Genomic DNA, 14,855 nt, shown 5'->3' on the forward strand with positions numbered 1-14,855 from the left:
AACTTCATGGATAGTTTGATTAAGTTGGTTTTCAAGGTATATTAGGGAGAAGTTCTAAAACTCCTAAGTTGTCTAGATAAAAAGTTGAGTAAGTGAATATTGAGCGACATTAAGAGGTTGTTGCAGCAAAAAGAAGATTCAGGGAAAGATACACATTTAGGACACAAATATAACAAGTTAATTATCTGTTATATTTGTGCACTAAAAGTGTTTCATTTTTCAACATAAAAACTAAAATACTGGCAGTTGTGATTGAGTCTGAGATGATTTAACTTTTTCTAAGTTTACTCCAATTTTAAAAAGTAAAAAAAGTAAAGAGTTAAAGCTCAGGTCATAAACTTCACACTTAACATCTCTGTCCACTGTTTCTTTTTCAATAGATGTACTTCTGCTCCATGTTGGAGGTCTTCAGGCAGATGTTTTCCTCCATGTTCCCACCACATTTCACTCCCAGTCAATACAATAACAAGGATATCCCCCTTGTTGTGGCGCATCAGCTGAGCGACAAGCGACCTGCGAAGGGCCCCTCCCACCTGTTTGTTTGGATTGGGGCCATTGTAACTCCTGAATTCAACTAATTTATTCACTTACTATTGTCATAACACTGCTTTGTGATTGGCTAAACACTGTGAGAACCAGAATCACATTAAATCGATGGGAGAGTTGCTATAAGTATATAAAGGAGGGATGTCTTGGAGGGTAAAATCATAACCCTGAACGCCTCCTGAACCCCACACAGGCCTGGACTGACGAGACGCCACCTGACTGCGTATTCACCATGAGGGATCAACACACAACGTAAGTTCAGATGAAGGAAACTCTAGAAGTTGTTGGTTTTACCCATCATCTTTTCATATGACTTAATACTCATCCAAGGTCATTCTAAGGTCGGGTTGTTTTAGTGTCTTGGTTTTGTAAAGCCGTCAGTGTTGGTGACACAATAATTTGACTCACAGAGAACAGTTTTGTTTCAGTGTCTTATCAATATTGATTGGAAGCCCATCTGCATTTGGGGCAGATGTTCAAAGTGATCTGTTAAAGGACTAGTTTACCTAACTTACCAAAAAACATTTTCTCTACTTACCTTTATTGGAATTTAACCAAGCAGCACTCCGATACAATGGGGGTCATTTTCATTGCACAGATGACACTGACATCAGTTTTTATGGAGGACACTGATTCTAGATAGACCTTGTCATTTTTCAACAAACTCAAGTCTGTTTCACCTCTGTTGTATTGTGGCAGCAGCAGAAATCCCAGATGTTTATCTCAGAACGTGGACACTTAAAAAACTGTCCAGTGTTAAGAATGAAAATGTTCTTTTTTCGTCATTTAAAATAGTGAACGAACCCTTTAAATTGCTCTTGTGGTTGTGGATTTCTGTCTACATTTAAAACTGTATCCAACACTCATCTGTTTCTTCTTCTCTCTCCTCAGCATGTGTAAGATGATGATTTTGGAGAGGAAGTGCACAGACAGAGCAGTGAGGGTCCGCTCAGCCCTAGAGAGCCAACTCAACACTGGGATGTCCAGCTCTGACATGTGGGACAAGACAGTCTCCTTCTTCACAGTGAAGAAGGCCTTGATTTTCCACAACGGCTACAACAAATCCTCAAGACAGGCCATGCGGCTCTTCCCCTCACCTGCCGAGGACGTGGCGCCGCTGTGCTGCCAGTGAGGAGAGGACACACATATGATGAAATGAGACGGGACATGCAGGACTCCATGTGTGTGTATCTACAAGCTTCGACGCACTGAACACAGCAGCTTTGTGTCAAGAAGATCCAGATGGAAAAATATTTTTCAGATGGAAAAAAAGGGACTGTAAATCTATTTTTTTAAAGCTTTTTTTCTTTTTTAAACATTTTATTTGGGTGTTTTCCATCCACAGAAAGTGGAAAGGATGAGTGTCTTCATCTGTGACCATCTACACTGTGATCTTATTGGTCCACATTTGGGCCTTTAAATGTGCATTTTATGCCTTGAGCCTCAGCACTCCTTGAGACTGGTCACTTAAAGACCACGTTGTCGAGGTTGTGTGGAATTAAAAGCCATATTCCTTTGTATAAAGGTGAAATGTTTATGCCAATGCATACTACTTGTTTAATGTTGTTAAGACATTGTGAATGATGTTATTTTTAGTTTCCATGTATAAATGTCTCGCTGAAAGCTACAAGTGAAATGTGCAATATGTGCTTTCATATGCAAAGTGAAAATAAATTGATATTGATGTTTATTTACAGTTTGTGTTGTTACAGATTATTTTGACCAGCCATTCTCAACTGTAAACTATAGACTAGATGCTCCATACCATGTAGTCATGGTCTTGAGTCAAAATTAAAAGTGTATTTTGTATCTTATTCCCAGTTTACACTGGAAATGGGGAGCTACAATTGTCATGTCGCCCATATTGCAACGTCTTAAAGAATATCGCCCTCCAGTGGCCTTTATAAAATAATACCTCAGATATAATCCACAGCAAAGGTTGAAGAAGCACAGGTGAAAGTCTTCATCAAAACTGTTCCCTGAAAAGTCCTCACAGTCTTTGCTCTGATTTCAGGTGTGAAAGAGCAGAAAAAAACTGCTGAAATGAGAGACTTCACCTTTTGAAGCCACATGTTCAGGTTGTTGTAACCCCGGTGTGTAGCAGTAGTGTGCATGTCCTGCTGGAGCCTGTGGAGTTTTAAAAGCCTTGTCTAAGGGCCATGTAGTGGTTTTGGTTATAATCTCAGGTGTTAAGTAATCTGCCAGAGTGAATCTCAACCTGTGAAAAAAGTGCAGTGATGTGCTCTGATATTATGTGGATCATTCTTCTATTGTTGCATAGAAAGAATAACAGTTCGCTGACGGAGATTTCCCATCTACAACAGTTCTCATGCTCTGTGAGGTCATCCTGTCTGTCTGTACTGGGAATGCTGGAAATGTGAATGGGGGTGACTAATAAACTAAATAGCAGGTCAACACCATAAAGGGCTAAACATTAGTTAAAATGTGGCAGTTGAAGGCTGCTGTTTTGACCTCAAAAATGTAATAGCTGTGAAATAAGCACTATAGTTTGTGCTGCATTTTAACCTTATGTTACAGCAGCTTTCTAATCCAGTAAAAATCTAATTCAATGCAACAAAAAACCCCACCCTAAAACAATACATTATAAATTTGTCAATTCTTTGTCTCTTCACAGGACATTTTAACAGCAATAACAGTGCAGGTCTTTTTCACGGCAGAGTTTTACTTGTCATAGCAGGAAAAGCACAACTGTTACTGTTAACATCAATAACAGCTCTGTGTCAGTAAGTTATGACAGTGTGACAATGATCCAGCACACACAGTACCAGCACCATGAAACTGAAGCAGCTAAATGGAATAAATCCATCATAAATTTTATTATTTACACCTGTGCTTCTCCTACTGTGACATGTCAAAATGTAAAAAGTAAATAAGGCCTATTAGCACCATCATATGCTGAGTTGAAACATTTGTTTTAGTTTAGGTACAGAAAGTGATGCATCCTTTTAAAGAGTGTAAACAGAAGAGGTTACCCTGGATCAGATTTGGAATTATTACGGCTTTATTAATCATAGACTAAATTCAAAAAGCAGACATTCAGCAACATTTGAACATTGTAGCAGCGGGAATAGGCGAATTAACAATAAACTGGGTGAACTCCACACCATGCATTCAGCTCTCAAGTACAAGGACTCCGTGTTTTAACTGTATGTTGAAAAGTAGATCAATCGCTGAGGAGAAAACTCAGCGGCACTTTGCTTTCCAGAAATCAGTCCTGGGGATTGACAGAAGAGTGTTGCCGGTTATTTTGGGGAATACCCAAATCTTACAGAGTGAAGAGAGGCTTGAGAGATAAAGAAACTGGTGAAAAACAAACTGAATGACAAAAATAAAAGTCAAAGGAAAAAAAGTGTTTAAGGATATAATGTAAGTCTGTTTTATTATTAATTTAGACAGGTCTGAAATTTCATTGCAACAGATGGAATCATTCACAAAGTCCAAAGTTCACTTCGTCACAGGACGAAATTAAAACAAACTTTTATTCATCGTTATTTTCCCCATGTTGCTTCTGAGGTTGATAAAAGAAACCTTAAACATACGCACTAAATGAAACAAAAACTTTTTTCCTGTCCATCACTCAAATTCCAGTTAGAACCTACATGAAGACCAAACAGCAAAAATCCCGGAAGAAAAGGACAAGTCAGCTCGCAACCATGTGACACTTCTGCCATTTTAAAAAGCCCTGACCAAAAACAAACTTAAACCAAAGAAACAAAAAAAGGAAAACAAGATAAAATCAAATTCCACTCTTAATACGTGGTGGGTCAAATCCCAAAACATTTTTAGTTACCTTAACATTGCACCCCAATATAGGGAGGGGAAGGAATTTCAAAAGCCCAAAAACGTCCACCCTAAAACAGAATTCACAAGTTATTCCCTCAACCAGACAACTGTTGCTTGTTAGCGTGAATAATTTGATTCTCTCGTCACCACAGAGAGCAGCCTGCCGTTCTGTGACGATCTCTGATGTCCTTTAAACCTAGAACAACGATGAAGCTTCGGGTTTGTTGGCGGTAACAGTCGGGAACCAGAAAATACACACGTCTCTGGTTTCATCATCAGCGGGTCCCGGATGGAGTTACGTCCTCAACTCTGGACTGATGTGGTCTGAATCAGAGGGGCAACGTGTAAATTCTGCTTTAGTGTGTTCCCCCCCCAATCCTTTAACAGCGTTGTGTTTTTGTGTTAATGTTACATAGATGTTGCCAGAAGTGGATGATTTTTTTTTTAGACTACACATAGTTTCTGCTTAAGTTAATTTGAAGTTGTCATATGGGGGAGGGAGGTGAGAGGGAAGCATGGTGTATACTGTGTGTGTGTGTGTGTACTCTGTGTATGTGTCAGTGTGTAAAAAGAGAGATTTTGGTAGGTGTCCCAACGTTATTTTGCAGGGCTGTTGTGTGTTTCGTTTTTCTTTTGGAGGGTGTGGGGTGAGGTTGGCCATCAGGGCAAAGAGTTCAACAAATCCTGCAGGAAGAGGTCTGGGTCGGCGATTTCAGAAAGGAGACCTGGAAGAGAAACGTAATGTAAGGTTTCTTGTTAACATTCACGCCACATTGCAGTTTAGATCTTAGACCAGGAAACAATCTAAAGCCGAGAGTCGACCCGTCATAAATGACAAAGTAGAGATGCAACAGAGAAGACATCCTGACTCTAACAGCTGGGTTGTTGTAGATTTGTCCTGTAAGTATAATCTATAAAGGTGATCAGGTGTGTGCATGTATACTGACCTACTACATCAAAGAACTCTGACAAGGATTCGGCGGGCATGAATTCATCCTGGAAGGCCCGGAGCACGCGCTCTGACGCCTCGTAGATGGGCATGTCGTTGTGACGGACATATTCTGCCAGCGAGAAGGACCAGCCCCCCTCTGTGTTGCTGGTGGGTACTTTCTGCACGGCCGAAGAGCAGAGAAGAAAAAGGCAGTGAGAGAAGTTAGTCAAGTAACAGCTGACATATCTCAAATGTTACATCACCTGTGCTTCAACAACACAGCACGATAGTCCAGCTGCGGTCAAAAGTTTGCTCGACTGCATTCAGAGGTTTTTGTTTTTGCCCCAAACATTCAGCGGTCTCCTTTTGCTGTGTCACTGTTCATCAAGCCTGAGTTTATGAGTTATCTTTGATTTATTTTTACATGCACATGCAAAAAGATGGATTAAACATGTCTCCATGACCAGTGTTAGGCAGTAGTGTCGCTACTTGTTGTAGCGTTTTAGCTTAACTACATTTCTCAGCAGTGTGGTTGTAGCGTCGCTGTTTTCTGAATCAAACAGCTTTTCAGTAGCGAAGATCTTTTACTGATCAAGTAGTGCAGCAGTATCCACACACACGCTACATTTTCCCAAACATTTCTGAAGCTCAAGCACAGCAGACAAATTATGACGTGCGAGGTTACACTAATCGAGTCACGTCAGCTTAGACCAATCAGTGCACAGTCGATCAAAGCATCCTGACCTAATACATCATACAGGAGAATATCATTGTGGTCAAGTTTGCGGCATCAACATGAACAGTAGATTTGAAATTATAACACATTTACCCTAAACATGTCGTAGACCAGATCCACCAGACCCCAGAAGAGAAGAGGCGAGCGATAGACTGCATATTCCTTTGGTGTTTTATCTGTGAGTCTGATAATAAAAGAAAAAAAGGAAGATGAAGGCTTGTTTTACTAAATATAGTCATTCAGTACAATCAAACAACAAATCTGCTTTAAAACAAAACAAACATTGATATGTAAGAAATGCTCCTTCCAAACTACAAACATCTTCCTGAAGAGACACAAAACATGAAAAAGCAATTTCATCCTGCAGTTTCATACTTGTTGGTGCCGACTGCTGAGACTTTGCGGGCGTGTGCGGTGACCAGGAGTCTTCGTAGGAAGTACATCCGTGAAGTCCTCCAGCGTTCAGGTGGCATGATGTGCATGGCCAAGATGGTGAAATAGTGCGGCCCTTCAACCTCGTACGAGTTCTCCACCCATTTCTCACATGGCTGCTCCTGGAAACTCTGCAGGTTCTTCTCCTCCCGTGACGTAGCTCTTGTACTGAGTTTTCAAAGTGAGACAGTAAACATACCAGCTGAGTTTTGATCAAATAGAGGGACTGATGGTTCATGTGTCATCTTTACACTTCATCACTGTCATACATCTAGAAACTGGGCACCCGAACTGACTGAATGCATTTTTTATAGTCAGGTAAAAAGGTTCATACGTGTTGAGCACATAGAGCACAGTGTGGATGATGTAGGGGATGAGGTGGATGTTGCTCTCTCGGCCTCCTCCTCCTGTGTCAACGCTGAACGACTGTTCAGTAGCAAAGCGGAGGAACAGCAGTTTGGTGTCGTGGATGTTGAGTTGGTACGTGGGCTCCCGCTGGCCTGTGCACTCCTGCAGATATGTGTTGTGCCTGTGTGCCAGAGAGAAATTCCAGTTGGGAATGATTCACTGTGTGACCAATCAAAGAATATTTTGATGTCTGTATGTGTGCTGATGTGTGTTTTAACCTTGCTAAACATGTAGCAAACGCTGATTCTGGCACATGTGGCCCCCACACAGGAAGCAGTCCATTGCACTTGGTGTTGGCGTTCTGAAGAGCGGCACTCTCCCACTCCTCTCGGCCACGGGCCAGTCTGCCCCGGGGAAAAGGAAAAATAAAAAGGTGATTATATTGAATGAAAAGTGAGATCACAGCAGACAATTTCTGAGGTATTCTAAACATCAGCAGGTACATGCAGATGTTTATGCAGATGTTGTTACCTGACAGCTGCCAGATGGCAGTCATAGTGGACTATGTTAAAGTGCGACACAGTGCTGTAGCCCTGCTGTTTGCGGGGTTTGTTTTCAAAGTCCTCCAAGGCCACACGTTTTGTGAAAGTGTAAATCCCCAGGACTTTGGTTGGCTAGAAAAAAAGAGAGACAAGGACCAAAATGTTAATTCAGAACACGAGCTGGTTCTGTACACAAGAAGATTTCCAAGTCAGCTGCATTCGTGTTTCATAATATTAGCTGTTATATTACTAGTTATATCAGTGGCAGCTGATACTCAAAACTAAACAGTGTGATTTTTGTCACCATCTCTGGTGTTGTTGTACCTGGAACTTGTAACCTTCTCTACAGATACAGCAGGTCAAGCCTGGTTCCTCTATTAGCTCCTCCATTTGCTTCAACAGTGAGGTCTTTGTCACCACCTGGCCCTTCTCATTAGTCTGAAAGGCAAAAAAACCCCAAAAAACATCAGTATATCATTCTGCTGTATTAATAACAGTGAAACAAAGTGGCAGAGATACAAATGAGAAGCATTTAAACAAAATGAAGAAAAATAAAAAGAACCAATTGGAGAAAAAAAAAGAGAAACGTTATATAAAAGAGGAAAAGAGTACCGTCATGCCCAGTGTTCCCAGAGCTTTCTGTCTCATGGCCATAGCCATGCGCTTCTTCTCTGCTCTGGTTTCCCTGCGGGCTGCTTCTATTTTCAAGTTGACGTCGCTGTGCTCCCTCAGAGCCTCCAGGAGGTTTTCGGCCAACGTGCCGATGCCTTCGTCACTGGACACCTGCTCCAGCTTGTGCAAGTTGGTTATTGAATCAGTGCCTATCAGCACCTGCACAGAGGATAAGAAGACATCCGGTTAAGGTAGTCCAAGTTTTTGATGCCGAGTTTGCAAGAAGGGTCAAATATTTTAACGGTTCATCTCTTAACGACTCTTCTATGGCCTTTGGTACCTGTGTGGGGGGATGCTGGGTAGCCAAACCACGGAGCAATCTGAGAATGAAGGGTAGAGCTGGTCGAGAGAGGAATTTCTTCCAGACATCCGCGTCCAGACTAACAAGAAAACAGTTTAACCAATCAAGCACTTAAATTTGATTATATCACAGGTTTTGATGGACTATCTTTGAACACTTGAAACTAGGAAACGTACTTTTTGGCGTTTGGGATATGTTTCTTCATGTAGTCCAATGCACTCTGTGTGATTCCTTTCTGGAGAATAAGATCTTTCAGCTGATGGCCGTTGCTGTTATTTTTGATTCCAGCAGCAATTTTACAGAAGCAATCCAAAAACACTTTGTCATCTGCACTATGCTCCTCGTCATACCTTAGAAAACAAAGACAGGGGTCAGTTTTACTCAGTCATGAATTTCAATACTAAAACACTCTCCGTACACACATGGCACTCAGAGTGGCACAACTCTGTCTGAATGATCAGCCTGATTTGCTCCATAATAACTTTTCGTACTGGCAGAAAATGTGTTTCTATCCATTGAAAGCCTAGACGTTATCCATTTTGAAACTCCACATATTTTCTCTCATTTGTAAGTGAAAGCTGAGTGATGCCCACTTGTCAAAGCTGCAACATGGTTTGAAGCGCTCCACCAAGATCCTCATCTTCTCCAGTTCACCAAATGACAGGTATGGGATGATGCGCAGCAGACCCTGCAGCACGCTGGGGTTGGAGCGCACGAACAGGGTGTTGATCTGGTCTAACAACATGACCAGTTGATCTTTGTCTCCAGTGAGCAGCAGGTTACCCTGCAAAAAACAAGCAAGTCCAACAAGTTTAAATCAAATAATTGCAAGAATAGGATTTTTCAGGTTTTGGTAATATTACGGTGTCAGATTTTTCTTCTTTACTTGGAGGGGTGAATGTGTTTTCGATGGTTACCTTATCCTCTGAAATCTCTGCATTGGCTTCATCCAGAATGATCTCCATGATGCTCAGAACTTGTTCCGCTATGGAGGCTCCACCACTGTCTTTGCTTTCCTGTTCTGCCACTAAAGCCTGACAGAAAACAGACATAAATATGTAATTTTAAAAGACTTGGAAAATAAAAATCCTGCATAAAAATGCATTAAAATTTGATTGACTGCATTTTTCTGCACCAGAATGACCATCCTCCACACTAATGTCACACTCACCAGGTTCAGAGTTCCCAGCATGACGTTAAGTGTGTTCATCTCTGGTTTGACCAGCTGCTGCCTGTTGATCTTCACTTTCACACAATAACTGAACAACTTGAGCAAAACCTGTGAGTGAAAAACACACTGATCAACCTGTAGCTCTGCTGTTACTGATGAACTGCAGTGATCACTTTTTTCCTGCTGCTGTAAATGCCAGATTTCCCAAAGTATCAAGTTCATTGCTGTATTCTACACGGCCTATGATTTACTCTCTATGTTAACTACTGAAATAGCTAACATGTTACAAAAGAGCCACGCTGATGGGGTTAAAGCTTGAAAATGTGATAAAAATACAGACTTTGATCTGCCTTCATTCCCAATATTTTTGTTGGAATATGTTACAAAACCATTTTATTTCTCATGTACATAATTATAAACTGCTGCCTGAACAGTAACCAAAGAGGAAATCTTAGATTTCAGTCTTTCAGTAAAGATAAGTGATTCATTGTTGAGCTGGCTTACAGTGAGCAGGTGTCGTCCTTGTTTAAAATCTTTAATTCCAGACAGCCGGTTCAGCATACACTCCAGTCCTCCACACTGTGCCATGACTCCTGCCATCTTGTAGACCTCTTCATCGTCTTCCTCCTCATCTGTAAAAAGGTGAAAACGTTTTAAATTTTTTCCCCTCTTTATCATAATGAGATATTACACGTTCATCTTTTCCATATAGGCACATGTGATGGCAAAGAACATGTAGATTATGAGACGTTAAGAAGCTTTGACTCACAATTATGAACAAACTGTGAATTAACAGTAAATCTAACCTGTGGTTGAGTCCAGTGACTCTATGAACTCCTCAGTTGCGTCTCCCAGCAGACCTCTCATTCGATAAATGATTCTCATCGGCTCACCCTTGAAAGAGAAAGACAACAGGCTCCATGACTAACAATAAATGCATTATTACACTGCTTTAAAGACTGTTATAAGAACTGAATGAAAATTTACACAAGTCCAAATGTTGTAAAAGGATCGTTCTGTCACTGACAAACTCATTAGGACTCTCACCTCATTTGTAGGGCACCAGACCTTCTTGTAGACTTCTGCTACTGACAGATCCAAGCTTATGATTTTGTTGTTCACCAGAAGCTGAAGAGAACAGAGTAGCATCAAATATATTTCTTGTAACATGTCAGCTTTTAGAATTCCATGAAAAACAACAAAGAGTTTGATCATTTTACCTCCATGCCGCTGTCATCTTCAAGAAGCGCCACCAGGTCGCAGTCTTGGCAGATCTTGTTCTTGATGTCCCTCATTAGAGGGCCGATCCCGGGCTCATTGCTACTGTAGGGGTTTCCTGGCATGCGGCCCTGGAGGAAGTCCTCCTGCTGGGGATCCTTTTCCAGGGTCACGAAGAACTCTGTCACCTCGTTTTCCTCCTGAACACAAAGGATGACACAGAAGCTTCATATGAGGGAAAATTCACAGCTACACTGGATTAAAGAGCAGTATTCTGTAGGACTTTTTTAAAATTGAAATACAGCAGAGTAAAGGTTACTCACAGGATAAATGATGCTGCACAGTCTCTCAAAAATGAACACGGGTGTCCTGTAGTCATCCAGATTGTACCGCTTTGCAGTCTCAATGCACACGGCCATGAAGGCTTTGGTTTCAGACTCAGTACCTATGAACAACAAAACAAGATTGTTTTAAACAAATACAATGATTTTGCTACATTACTTCATGAAAACAGAAGTAGATTTCTAATTTACTTATTCTACTGAGTAGTGGAAACAGTAAAGAAAGACTAATGTACACAGAGTCCAGCTGCACCACGTTCCTGCTCTGTTGTGGCTGCCAGAGATGATCCGCTACCATTCCAGCTGGTGGTACATTCACTTGTGAATGTATTTGAATGCCTATATTGGCAGCTGACTTAAAATTAATTTTTAATGATTCTTTTCATTTGTTACTGACTTTGTCTTGACACATATACAGGCCCCCTACTACTGTGATGACATACTGTGTTTTAATGCTGTTGAATTCATGATATAGTTGTTCTCATTTACATATTTCGTTGTCAGATAACTGAACACAAATGAAATTTGACTGCAGCTCATAAATACTAACAACAAGCAGTCATTACCAAGCTGCTGAGCAGCAGATAAAATTATTTTATGATCACGACATCAGACAAAATTTTAAAATAAATACAGGTTAATGACAGCAGCTGTGCTTCGAGATCAGCTCTACTGACATTTAAAATGAGTGATCACAGAGAAAGTTAGAAGCAACAAAAGTTGTCATATTCAGGTGGAGCCACAAGGATCTGTTATCTAAATGAAAATCTTGGCAAAACAATTCTGAATTAAAGTATATTATAGATGAGGCTATTGAAGAACAGACGCTCTACTACTCTACTGGCGTGCAGCTGGAACGAGACCCAGCCAGATCCTGCAAACATTCAGTTTGAGTAATAATAATTCATCAAAGCAAACCTCTTTGTAAATATGACTAGACCAAAGATTTTCTTTAACACTATTAAGTATGAAAACAAAAATTGCCAAAATAATAAAATGCAACAGCGGAGCCAGAATTTGCAACGTGGTTAGATTTCATGTCAGCTGAACGTGTGTCGGTGCAGACCTGTCGTCATGTCCTCCAGCATCTCAAGCAGCATGTCCTGAGTCTCATCGATGAGCTTGGTGCGCTGCACAACCAACTTCCTCAGGCACAGGTAGCCGTTGAGCACCGTGCCGACCAACCTGCTTTTGAAATGCCGCTTAATGGACTCGACCTCCACGAAAGAGGACAGCAATCCTGCAGTGGCACCAAACACAATATTTATTCAAATACTCAAGAAAAGGCATCAAAGCAAATTTCAAAATTGTATGCACCTTAAGTCTCCTTGTGGTATGAAAATCTGTATTATTGACTCTATAAGGTTGGTGAAAGTCTCGCCTAAACCCTACAGATTCCTGTCAGATCAACAATAGGATGAAAACTAGCATACCAGTCAAGCTCTTGAGGGCGTAGCCTTGCTGCAGGTCTGTGCTCAGTGTAGCCTCCTCCAGAGCCAGCAGATTGGCTATTTCCTAAACAGAAGATAGAAAGCTCTAGTTTTATAAGGTGAAACTGACATAAAGTATGATATCTACTCAGTTAGGATACCAAACATTTGAAATGTAATGAAGTACAAAAAATTAACACTCATTTTAATAAATTTAACTGCATTTAATAAAACTTGACAAACAGTGGCACATAGAGATATTCTACAAAAAACACTATATTACTATAAAATGCATTTATTTTGAACTTTAAGGCTTTACCTTGGTAATCAGGTTGCCGATGTAGGGCAGGACTCCACGGGCCGCCAGGTAAACCTTCCAGTGAGTTGGCTTGATCAGCTTCTGGTACAGACCCAGGTACTCCACCGCACACTCTCCAGCCACGCTCAGCTCATCCAGATAACTAACAGACACACAGTAAACGAGCAATTAACAGTATGTCTGACTTTCAGATGGGATTTATGTGCCCAAACCTACTTTTTTTGTCTTTTAGACAGTTTCCATATTTCTTCTTCAAACCCCAATAAAGCTAAGCAGAAGCATGTGATTTGCCTAAAAATAGTACAATAATTTAAAATTTACTTTTATGCCAGGTGTATTTACTTGCACAGCATACATTACATTTAATAACATTTCACACTTACTTTTTGTACTGAGGAAATGTTCCTGTAATCTACTAACAGTTTATGTACATCCCATAAAACTGCACAATGGGACATTTTTTCGTCTTGCTACTTTTCTGTTTGAGGCTCATACCTGGTGAGCAGGTCCAGGACTTGCTGCTTGCGGCTGGGGATTGTGGTCAGGGCCTCCACAATAGTGCAAGCTGCCTGTCTGGCTGCCTGAGTGGCAGGCGTGAAAAGGACCTGCAGCAAATATAAATTGTGTCAACAATTTCATTTAAAGAAGCTGCACTGACCAGTTAATGAAATAACAAGCCACAACATAACATTAAAATTTCTCAATGTTAAAACAGTCACTGGCTCAATCTCATTTCTAAAAAAGGATATTTATACGTGCACTTGTGAGACTAATAAGGACAGAGCTCAAAAAGCACTTTTTTTTTAAAAATTATTACCTGCCGCAGCCAGTTGTTGTGACTCAGCTTGAGCAGGCGAGGGAAAAGGCTTTCACCTTTTCTGGACCTCATGAACTGCTTCCACTTCCACACATACTTCTCCAGCAGGTACTGCTTCCGCAACTCAGCCTTCCCCTGAGGCTTCGACATGGTCTCCTGGCCTGTCGTCATCAACATGAATTCAATTGTGAAAAACGTATTATCAGTTTTCATTATTACATTTAGAAAACTGTGCTGTTCCACTGATGTACTGTGTATTTGTTCAGACACGGTACTTACATCTTGCTGGGAGGCATTTTTTCCAGGCCTCATAAGATGCTTTAGGGTCCTTCTTGAGCCACAGCTGGGCCTGGGCGTGGATTTCATTACTGTAGGGCCTGACTGTGGTCAGAGACTCAATAGCAGCATCCTTAAAACAAATAGACATTTTAGCCATAAACACACTGAAAAAAAAACATGCATACATCACCAAGTGGTAACTGACAGTCACTGCATATGTAACTCTTACATTTCCTGAGCCAGCACCTTTTTAAAGAAATATAAAATTCCTAATTATTTTTCTAATTAAAATAAAAGGACATTCAGTTTTTCATCTTCTGGAACACATCTTGCAAAATGGTCTCTGGCACTTCTGCACCTGTGGCATTACAACGCCTCACTAAAGGCAAAGGAAAACCATAACTGAGCAGCAGGATTACAGAATATTTACCTTGTTCTTCTTGCTAGTGGGAGCTGGAGGTTTGATCAGTTTTTGCAGGATTCTCAGGCACATGAGAGTGATGTTTTCCACCACTACAGGTGTCTTTATATTCACCGACATGAGGAACAAACTGAGGGCTACATGAACAAAAAATACAACACTTTTAGACACAGACCTCAATTGCAATCAAACACAATGATGTCTCTAACAGCAAGCAACAATAAAGAAGCAAGACAGAGAGTGAGAAGTTGCCAGTTAAAACTTAATTGATCTCTTGCCTCCCTGATCAGAACTGACCAAATAGCATTGGACAGTTTGGTTCATTTTAGCATTGACAGATATCACAGGAGATAACAGCATTTCTAAAATGGGGCTTTAAAATGGGACCTGTGTTTATCTTCTCAAACCCAACCAGTCACAGACTACCTGTCTGTAGTATTAGTATTTTTTAGCAAGACTCATATTGTAAACACAAAGACTGTTGCCCTTCGGTGAGAATTGGACAGGATTGAAGTATTTATCTCCTCACATGTCAGCCTTCAATCAG

General features: G+C 40.8%; 1 protein-coding gene across 7 annotated transcripts in view; it reads right to left on the reverse strand.

The window, feature by feature from the left end:
* Positions 1-3,545: 3,545 nt before the first annotated feature.
* Positions 3,546-14,855, reverse strand: part of ubr4 (ubiquitin protein ligase E3 component n-recognin 4) — a 55,119-nt gene continuing 43,809 nt past the window's right edge. For all 7 annotated transcript variants that reach the window (XM_042407793.1, XM_042407792.1, XM_042407789.1 and 4 more), the window contains 26 exons: positions 14,318-14,445; positions 13,888-14,017; positions 13,609-13,769; positions 13,287-13,396; positions 12,792-12,933; positions 12,476-12,557; positions 12,109-12,282; positions 11,025-11,146; positions 10,704-10,901; positions 10,531-10,611; positions 10,290-10,377; positions 9,988-10,115; positions 9,484-9,591; positions 9,230-9,346; positions 8,906-9,096; positions 8,489-8,662; positions 8,292-8,391; positions 7,952-8,170; positions 7,664-7,777; positions 7,329-7,471; positions 7,076-7,201; positions 6,784-6,978; positions 6,393-6,617; positions 6,111-6,201; positions 5,298-5,460; positions 3,546-5,075 (listed from right to left, as the gene is read on the reverse strand). In XM_042407793.1, coding sequence (XP_042263727.1) covers positions 5,011-5,075; positions 5,298-5,460; positions 6,111-6,201; positions 6,393-6,617; positions 6,784-6,978; positions 7,076-7,201; positions 7,329-7,471; positions 7,664-7,777; positions 7,952-8,170; positions 8,292-8,391; positions 8,489-8,662; positions 8,906-9,096; positions 9,230-9,346; positions 9,484-9,591; positions 9,988-10,115; positions 10,290-10,377; positions 10,531-10,611; positions 10,704-10,901; positions 11,025-11,146; positions 12,109-12,282; positions 12,476-12,557; positions 12,792-12,933; positions 13,287-13,396; positions 13,609-13,769; positions 13,888-14,017; positions 14,318-14,445 — 3,575 coding nt within the window. In that variant the 3' untranslated portion in view covers positions 3,546-5,010. The remainder of the gene's footprint in view (positions 5,076-5,297; positions 5,461-6,110; positions 6,202-6,392; positions 6,618-6,783; positions 6,979-7,075; positions 7,202-7,328; positions 7,472-7,663; positions 7,778-7,951; positions 8,171-8,291; positions 8,392-8,488; positions 8,663-8,905; positions 9,097-9,229; positions 9,347-9,483; positions 9,592-9,987; positions 10,116-10,289; positions 10,378-10,530; positions 10,612-10,703; positions 10,902-11,024; positions 11,147-12,108; positions 12,283-12,475; positions 12,558-12,791; positions 12,934-13,286; positions 13,397-13,608; positions 13,770-13,887; positions 14,018-14,317; positions 14,446-14,855) is intronic.

Source organism: Thunnus maccoyii, chromosome 4, assembly GCF_910596095.1.
Source record: "Thunnus maccoyii chromosome 4, fThuMac1.1, whole genome shotgun sequence".
Taxonomy (NCBI): Eukaryota; Metazoa; Chordata; class Actinopteri; order Scombriformes; family Scombridae; genus Thunnus; species Thunnus maccoyii.